This window comes from Acomys russatus, chromosome 14, assembly GCF_903995435.1.
Source record: "Acomys russatus chromosome 14, mAcoRus1.1, whole genome shotgun sequence".
Classification (NCBI taxonomy): Eukaryota; Metazoa; Chordata; class Mammalia; order Rodentia; family Muridae; genus Acomys; species Acomys russatus.
Window position 1 is genome coordinate 62,722,840 of NC_067150.1, and position 9,814 is coordinate 62,732,653.

The following is a 9,814-nucleotide window of genomic DNA, read 5'->3' on the forward strand; positions in this document are numbered from 1 at the left end:
CCAAACAAAAGCATCTCATAGTGCTTTAAAAACATTTATGGTTCTGTGCTGGACTATGTCCATAGCTACCCTTGGCTGCATGCAGCCCATGAGTGACAGGCTGAATACACCCCACAGTATTCCAGTTTGAGACCAAGTTCCTTCCAACATCAGAGAAGAGGTGAGAGGATGCATGGTTTCTTGAAGACTTTTCCATTTCAGAAACATTTCTCATGGTAACTTATTTAGTGTAAAATTGTATTTTGTTGTGCTTCTAAAAGGTTATTTTTAATAAGCATTTTGTTCCATAGCACATCTGACATACAGTATCATACAATCCATGCCAAGTATCCATTGAGACCAATGATAGCTCTTTGTTTACCATCAATTGCTCTGGCTGGAACACTAAGTATTTGCTCATCTGCAGGGAGAGGCTTGCCTCACACACCTCAGAGAGAGCCTTCCTTTTAGCATCACTAAACCCTGACATTGCTCCGCTCACTACTGTATATCATCTGTGACAAAGTCTGCCTCCAGGAGCAGAGTGTCGCCGAGTGCCCAGCCCTGTAGCACACAGATCTATAAATATTCAGTGAGTCAGTTAGTCAATCAACAACACATGGCCCTGGCAAAACACACACACACACACACACACACACACCTGGAGCCTTTAGAAATAGTCTGTCCACAAGAAGTGCTAGGATGTTCCAGTTAGTCCTACGTAGTCTGACTTCAGAAGCCTGAGTTCTTCAGCCCAAAGTTTTGACATAGTCTTACCCAAAAGACAAAACCTTCCCAACAGTGTGTCTGGAAAAATCTCAAAGATGCTACTGAGTGTACTAGCTACATCTGTCTTCACCCACAGGATCCCAACATCTACCTCAACCAGCCTCCTTGGGGGTGGGGTGCTGTACACTGCTCAGGGATATCTTTTCAGTGATTTCATTCTTTGTCAACCAAAACGTTGTTCTACCTAACCAAGCTTTCCATGGGAAAAGGCCAAATGCCCATGGTACAGTAAGGTAGGCCTGTGGTTGGAAACCCACTAACCAAATGTGAAGCTTTCTTAATGAAGTTAGTGAGCCAGCAACCAGAGTTCTGGGAGCCTTATGTGTCTGCCACACACACACACACACAAATATAAGGAGAGAGAGAGAGAGAGAGAGAGAGAGAGAGAGAGAGAGAGAGAGAGAGAGAGAGAGAGAGAGAGAGAGAGAGAGAGAGAGAAAGAGAGAGAGAGAGAGAGAGACATGGACCATCACTTAGCCCTCACCCAAAAGCAACACATGCCTTTTGTGTATAGGTAGAGAAAGATGGCTTAAAAGGTAAACAGTACACGTCAATCAAACTGATGTGACTAGATTTAACCTGTTAGAGTGACCCATAGGAAAACATGATTAGAGAAGAGGTAATCATGACATTAGAAGAACTAAAAAGCTACACGCCAAGCTTAACAGAGTTCTCTGAGGCCCTGCTCTTAGAAAGGGCATGGAATGTGAGCCTGACAGGTCTGGTCATTCTTTCCCAGAGCATCTGGGGAGGTAAGAATAGATTCAGCAAAGACTGTGCTTAAATAGATTTCCTCAGGGAAACCTCCCTGGAGATGATGCCTCGGGATTTAAGACTGGGCCCCATTGCCACAAAGAAGAAAGTGCCTGCATAAACTAGAGCGCTGCATAGCTGGGCTCCTGCATAGTGGTTAGCTGCTCAGCTCCGGCCTGCAACCAGGCAGCCACCCTGGCAAAGCCCGCTCCTGAATGAGAGGCAGTGGATGGACGGACACACACACACACACACACACACACACACACACACACACACACACACACACACACGATGCTCCCAGCCAAGAGAGGTGGGGAAGTCCGCATTTCAAATACATTCATTACTTGTGCACCTGTCCCTTGCCTTTTAAAACTGGTGTCACGTTTAAGCTTAACTTAATAGTGGAGACGCCAAAGGGAGGAAAGTTCAGTGTGTTCCAGAAAGTCCCCTAAGCCCTCTCTTCCAGCCGGGTCTGGGCATCCAGAGCAAGCGTCACTGGGGAGTCAGGGAACGACCGGGAAACTTGAGCCAAGATGAGGTGTGGGCAACCAGCAGCTGATCCCCAAGCATCCTCTTTCCCACATCCCTACAGAGGGCGCGACAGTGACGGGTGTAGGAGACCCTGCCATTCCCTCTCCAGCTATCTACTCACCCTCCTACTAGGCGTCCCAGGCGACTTGGTGCTGCTACCTGAGAGCAGGGTGACGGTGGAAGTGGAGCGCAGCATCTCGCAACGGCTGTGGAGTGAGGGCTGGGTGCCGGCGCTGCTCCAGGGCAGGATAAATGTGCGGGGCGCACCCAGCGCGGGGGAGGCTCAGACACTTGAGGCTGCAGCTTCCGCAGGGCTTGGAGCCTGGGGGCGGGGCCTGGGAGGGGCGGGACCAAAGAGAGTTTGCCGGACCTGTCCTGCTGCATTCTCTCCTTAAAGTTGAGTCATCCGCTCTGTATCTCTCTGTCCAGTCTTCCTGTACATACTGTGGGTTCAGGCTCTACGTCGCCTGTCCATTCGGCCTCACGACCCCAGTGCCTTCCGCCAATTCCCGAGTTCCACTGGGATCCTTGCTTTGTGTCATTTTTTTCACTATTGAATGCGTATTATTTATGCCTCCTAGTAAACGACCGACGCCAATTCTCACAAAATTTGCACGCTGATGGAGACCCTGAAATGCTGTCGTTGCTAAGGGAGAGGACAGGTATGTGTGCTGGGAGTGTGTAACCGTCCTCGGGTCCTCAGGAGCCAGAAGGCTGCCAGAGAAGGTGACTAAGCTGAAGACCAGAAATGCAAGTCAGAGGAAGACAGACACAGGTTGTCCTTCACATTTATTCAGTGATTACTGTGTGTCCACTTGGCAGGACTGAGCACCCATTACATCAACCAATCTTCACGACCACGTTTTGGGGTAGGTGTCGTTATCCTGCACCCCATTTTGCACATGAGGACATTGACTCATCAGGAGTTGAGTAAGGCAGCAGGAGCCCCACTGGCTGCTGGGTGGCCAAACTAAGAGGTGACTCTCCCTGGGTAAGGCTCCTAGGGCCCTGTTGGAGCACCCTGCTGCCCCCTAACAATGATGAGAACAAAACAAAGGCCACCCTTACAAACCCGGTCACCGTGCAAGGAGCTCATGGTGGAGAGGAGCTACCGAGAGCTGAGGCCTAGTCATTCAGAACCTAGTCTGAGGGCTTTGGCCTTTACCATCATGACAAAGTGCTTTTGGGGAGAGGGAGGGAAGACACATCTCTATTTACCCTTCAAAGCCTGGGCAAACCGCAGTCTCCTCACCAACCTCCTGATTTGAGCACTTTTACTCCTGAACCTAGAAGCCTTGTGCCCCAGCTTCTGCTGAAGTGCCACCCTACCCCGTCTCTCTGTCTCTGTCTCTCCTTGTCCTCTCCCCCCACCGGGTATGTGTGTGTGCATGTGTGTGTGTTCCCAGAATAGCACCAGCAGGGAAGATGGGCAAAGAATGTTGCTGATCAGAATTCCTCATGAACTTGTGGAACCTGCTTCTTTATAAATGAGGAAACCTTAGCCACGCTTTCTGCAAGTCTGCATGAAAGTGACTTCTCAGAGTCACAGGGCCAATTCTCTGCCAGCCCTTCCTGATGCTCTCTACCAACTTCACCACTAGTGTGTGCGTGTGTGTGCGTGCGTGTGCATGCGTGCATGTGTGTGTGTGTGTGTGTGTTAAGATTTATTTTTTATCTTTAAGTTTGTGTTTGTCCTGGTGAGTTCAGGTATCCTCAGAAGCCAGAGGTATCCAATCCCTTGAAGCTGAGGTTACCTCGGGGTGAGCCACCTACATGGCGTGCTGGGAGCTGAGCTTAGATCCTCTGCAAGGGCAGTAAAGTCTCTTAACACTGAGCTGTCTCCCGGCCCATTGCCTGTGTCCTCTGTGTTCTCCATTCACTTCCTCCTCAGGCTGTACAGACCCCACCAAGTGGCGTCTATTAACACCCTTGATTTGCAGAGGAGAAAGCTAAGGCCAGACACTTGAGTGAACTGGTCAGTAGCTGTACCTGTTGCTTTTCCCTCTGTTCCCTCCTTCATCCTCTCATCTACCTGCCTCTTTAAAAAAAATCCTGAGATGTTCCCCTCCATCCTCCTCCACACAGCCCTCCATTCCTAGTACTGATATTCCTAAGGCTAAATGCCAAGGGTGCCCATCAATAAGTTGTGGTGAAAGGGTGTTTGTTGGGGCTGGGGTGTAGGCTCAGAAGTTGAGTACTTGCAGAGGACCAGGACCCAATCCCCAGCTAACAATAGCCTGCAACTGCAGTTCCAGGTGATTTGACATGCTCTTTTGGCCTCCCTGGGCACCAGGTGCATATGTGGCATACATACCTACATGCAGATACACATAAAAATATAAACAAATCTTTTTAAAGTAGTTGTTGGAAGCCACTATGAGCTAGAGATGTATGCATGGTTACCTCAGTGGAAAAAAAAGCTAATAGTTCACTGTTTTGCTATTTTGCCTCAAGGAGATAGGATACAGCCTGGTTTTGCAGACACAGTCAGAACATCAGTAATATTTATTTATTTAGGTTTTTTGAGACAGGGTTTCTCTGTGTAGCCTTGGCTGGCCTGGACTCACTTTGTAGACCAGGTTAGCCTCGAACTCACAGCAATCTGCCTACCTCTGCCTCCCAAGTGCTGGGATTAAAGGCATGCGCCACCACCGCCCGGCAGTAATGTTTATTTATATCATGGCAATTGCCCAAGTGCCCATCTGAGATAGGCTCAGCATGGAAAGGGAATTTGCATGCCTACATTTTGTGCATTCTGCTGGTTAGTGGTTTCTTAATTTTGTTTTGGGGTGTTTGTTTCTCAACTTGATATAAGGTAGAGTCATCTGTTAAGAGGGAACCTCAACTGAGAAAATGTTTCCATCATACCAGCCTGTATGCTATTTTGTAGGGCAGCTGGTTAGTTTGATATGGGAAGGCTGAGCCCACTGTAAGTGGGGCCACCCTGGCAGGTGGTCCTGAGTTGGATAAGAAAGCAGGATGAACAAGCCAATAAATATCATTCTTCCATGGTGTCTGCTTCAGTTCCTGTCCTGATTTCTCTCTTAGTGAAGGTCTATAAGCTTCAAGCTTAAATAAACCATTTCCTTCCCAGGCTGCTTTTGGTTATGATGTCTTACCACAGTGACAGAAATCCTAACTAAGCCATCCATCCACCCAAGTCTTTTTCACTTTAATATAATGGTTGTGGTTATTAACAAAGCAGTAAACTGCTCGCCAACTTGTGCCTCTGGTTAAGAACTGGATCCTGTTCACATCCCCACCCCACATCTAAAATACATCACTGGAATGTGTTAAGTGCTCAGTAATTTTGAATGGGTGGGAAGACATTACAGAGCAACACTGCAATTCATTCATGATCAATCCAAACAAATAAGGTCCTTGCCAGCCCAACTTATAAGGTGGCCCAGGGTCTCCCAGCCAAAGCCCCAGGATTGCCCCAGCCAGGGTGCTTCCCAACATCAGCTGTCACAAAGGTTTGTGGGTGGTTATAGGCAGGTGCAAGCTTTGGATCAGCTGACCAACAAGATGAGACCTCTGGAACTACAAGAGCAAGGAGATGGGAGAGTTCCCAGACAGTGGAGAGAAGAGTGAAAGTGGGGGTGTAAGTAGGACCCGGAAATCAAAGAAAAGGTGGGTTCAGGATGGGGAGGGAAAATAAAAAACAAAGCCAGGTTTCTGTAAATAGTTCTGGAAGGAGATGTACAAATGAAAACCGACTCCTTTCAAATGAGGAACTCAAACCCTGTCTGGAAAAACAAACAAACAAACAAACAAACAAGTAAAAGATGAGGAACTCAGGCTAGAGAGATGGCTTAGCAGTGAAAAATATATACTATACTGTTCTTGTAAAGAACCCAAGTTTTGGTCTGAGCTCTCAAGTAGAATAGCTCATAGCCACCTGTAAGTCTAGCTCCATGAGATCTGATGCCCACTTCTGAACTCCATGGGCACTGGTGTCATGTACACACACACACACACACACACACACACAGAGAGAGAGAGAGAGAGAGAGAGAGAGAGAGAGAGAGAGAGAGAGAGAGAGAGAGAGATTATGTAATAAAAAATAAAATAAATCTTAAAAAAATAAAGAGGAATCAAAGGCTGAGAACTCCAAGGTCTACAGAAAGGTAGGGAAGAGTATAAAAGTGATAGGATCAGGGGCAGGGCTCAGGTACAGAGGGCCTCCAAGCAATCTTCCAACATGCTGTGTCCTCCTTGGGCCCTCCCTACACAGTGAAGGTGGGCAGATGCCATTGTCTATGCTGGAGGGACCAGGAGTCGGGCAGCATGCTATATCTTAGTGCCATTGTCTTCCATCTGTGACAGTAGCCGCACGCACATCAAGTCCTGTCCTAGTTGCCTCTGTTGAAGCCTGTGTGGCTGGCTTTCCTGTTCTTGGAATCAGTTTCTAATTGAACCTCCTTCTCACATGTCCTCCAGGCCTCTGCTTCCTCAATTGTCTTTGTTGCTCTCTGATGAAGCCTACCTAAACTCTGGGCATCCTTAGCCAAGGGCCTTAAGGTAGGATCCATTTCTCTTGCAAAGTCTTGAGAAGCAAAAATTGTTTTTATTTTTGGGGAGAAATTATCAAGAACTGAGTTCTTCACCAGACACCAGAGCATGCTTTGTCTTCTGGTATTAGTGCCCTCTTCACTGTTGAGTCCCTGAAGAAATCCCTTTCTTCCTCTTTCATTGGACTGTGATGACATCCCAAAGTCCTGGCATAGCCTCCTCTTCTGAATGCCACAGAGACTGAATGTTCACAATAGAGAAAGGACACATTTCCAGCCCAGGACAAGGGTGTTGAGTTACAGAGCTCGTTTGCATAAGGAGAATAAGTAGTGGCCTTATTGACAGGCCTCTGGGAAACAGGGAACAGGGCCCAGTGATAAGGAAGGCAGACTGAGAGGAACCCAGTCCCCAGACAACTGGCTCCCTCAGATCCTCACCATTTATAAGCCAGTCTAGACATGGGTTGGGTCCACTGCTGACCCACTCAGGAATACAAACTGAAACAACTCTGCAACCTCAGAGCAGCGAACACACAGCACATTCATCAAGCTAATCTGTGTTGTTTGGATTTGAGTAAGCAATGCTCCCTACAGGCTGCAATGTCTGCTTCTTGGTCCCTGGATAGTGCCTCTGTTTTTGTGAGAGTGTGTGACCTTCAGGAAGTGAGGTCTAGCTGGAGGAAGTGGGTCACTGCTGGTCAGCCTTTGAGCCTGCCTGGACTTCTAGTGTCATTCTTTTCCTTCCCATTTGGCCCAGGTGTAAACAGCTGCTCGGCCATATGCTCCTTCCAGGGTAGACCAAGCCATTCCTGTCACCATGTTTTCTATATCCTGAAGGGCAGAAATTTCCTGAAACTGTGACCCAAACTAAGTCCCTCCCTTGAGTTGCTTCAGTCACCAGAATGAGAAAAGTTCCTAATACAAACAGTATTTTCTGGACACAGGGGACACAGAGACAGGAAGCGCAGCTCCCATTTTATAGTATCTCGTGATAAAATTGGGGAGAAGAACACTTAGAAAATAGTGATGCTTAGGGCTCACATATACTACGTGAAGAGAAATGTGTTGATTCATTGAAAACTTTTGGGCATATAACAGTGAGAAAGGTGCTGTTATGCCCCCTCTTCGGCAGACGAGGAAATGGAATAACAGGTAGGTGGAGTGACTTGTCCGTGGTACCAATACTAGGAAGTGGTGGGACTACACCCTGAGGCAAGATGACTCCAGAGTCTGTGACATTGGCAGCTTGCCTTCTGCTCTTGGGATGAAGCCATATTTGAAGCATGCTTAGGTGGAAAGAGGTAGGGAAAAGATGCTCTGGGAAGATGGCCCATGAGCTGGCCCTGAAGAATGAAGAAGAGAAAAGAGCTCCTCAGAGTACTGGGGCTGGAGGAAGAGGCAGGGTGGCTTGGGCTGGGAAGTGCATGGATGTAGGGAACAGAGAAAGTCCTGAGAGAATGAAGTCTTGAGTGTTTTTAACACAGGCTCACTCATGTCAAGGACCGCCCCCCCCCCCAGAGCCTCAGTGGAGGGATGCCAAAGCCTTCCTCAGTGACAGTGTAAGTGTTGACAATGTGTGCAGAAATGTCTGCCATAGCTTTCTCCTCCCCGGTATTTATGATCTGACGACTGCTCCCTTCAGAGCCCGTTTCTACCAAGATGGGCTAAACCTGTCACTTTGACCCAGCTGTGCACCATAAACACTGCCTCCTGGTTTATCTATATGCAGTAACCCTGCCTCTCTGTTCAACTCTATATAAGAAATGTGTTGCCTTTCCAGGGTGCTGTGGTTTCCCCAATAGAGAGTCATACCATCTGATCCTAGCTTTCTGTGTCCATCTATCTGCCATTTCTTCCTTCTCTTACTGCCCAACATTTCATGTCTGGTCTGCCTTCAGAATGTGCCTAGAATTTAATCACTTTTCATAACCAGGCCTTAAGCCTCTCCTCTTTATCCTTCAAGCGCCCTCTTAAAAGGAGTCACCTGCCCTTGGCTAACAGTGATGTCCTTACAGCACAGGTCTTGCTAACCATTTTCAGCTATTTGTTTATTTATTTATTTATTTGTTTATTTATTTATTATTTGGTTTTTCAAGAAAGGGTCTCTCTGTGTTAGCCTTGGCTGACCTGGAGTTGCTTTGTAGACCAGTCTGGCCTTGAATTCATGGTGGTCTGCCTATCTCTGCCTCCCAAGTGCTGAGATTAAAGGTATGCACCACTATGCCTGGCTGAGGCCAGGGTTAGGGTTAGGGTCAGCTCAGGCTCAGGGTTCAGGGTCAGGGGTAAAGGACAGGGTCAGGGTCAGGGGTAAGGGTCAAGGTCAGGGTTAGGGGTTAGGGGTTAGGGTCAGGGTCAGGGTCAGGGTTAGAGTTGGGGTTGGGGTTAAGGGTTAGGGTTAGGGGGTTAGGGGGTTAGGGTTAGGGTTAGGGCATTAGGGTTAGGGTCAGGGTCAGGGTCAGGGGTTAGGGTTAGGATCTGGGATCAGAAATCAAGGGTCAGGGTCAAAGGTCAATTGTTAGGGTTAGGGTCTGGGGTCGGGGATCAGGAGTCAGGGGTCAAGTGTCAATGGTCAGGGTTAAGGTCAGGGAGTTCTCCCACTCGCTCCTTATGTGATCTGCCCCCCTACCTGGTGGACAGAAAGGCAACCTCTCCAGGCATCTGGTCTGACATGTGTGCAAGGTCAGAAAAGCTGTGTGGTAGACAACCCATTGCATGCACAAACAACAGCGTGGCTGAGCCACTGGGGAAGAATAGGAAGGTGACAGTGGGAAGGACAGGAATGGCTCTGGCTGCTGTCTCAATGATGCAGCACACCCCCATCCTCATCCTCCTTTCTCCTTCCCTCTACCCCACCCCTGCAAATGAATCCCATGCTGCACAGACACGCAACCCGGGTTGCATTGGGAATGAGAAAGACGTGAACAAGGACTGACCGACTGACGCTCCAATCAATGTTCCTTCCGCAGGTTCATCTACAGAAACCTTGTTATTACTTTTACTTCCTCTAGATAGTCAATTTTGAAGTTGTTTGAATTCTGAGGCACAGCCACACATAAAAGTAATTAATCCAAAGGGATCTTTCCCATGTCTTTTCTATTCTCTGTGTTTACTATCCCTCTAGATGGCAGGGACGTAAATCCAATTAACATGTGGGGAATTCTGAGGAGCCTCTCCTGATCTAGAAAGTACTCTTTAAATAAAAAGAAAATCACTACAAGCACTTGTTTTGCAATATAATTTACAGT

The 9,814-nt window shown here is 47.9% G+C and overlaps 1 protein-coding gene across 4 annotated transcripts in view; it reads right to left on the reverse strand.

Moving 5' to 3' along the window:
• The window catches only part of Myzap (myocardial zonula adherens protein), a 725,358-nt gene extending 723,005 nt beyond the window's left edge, over positions 1–2,353 (reverse strand). For 2 of the 4 annotated variants that reach the window (XM_051156759.1, XM_051156758.1), the window contains exon 1: positions 2,177–2,352. In XM_051156759.1, the coding sequence (XP_051012716.1) occupies positions 2,177–2,251 (75 nt within the window). In that variant the 5' untranslated portion in view covers positions 2,252–2,352. Of the gene's footprint in view, positions 1–2,176 lie in introns of all 4 variants that reach the window. The other 2 variants (XM_051156761.1, XM_051156760.1) reach the window with 1 other exon arrangement.
• Positions 2,354–9,814: the final 7,461 nt, after the last annotated feature.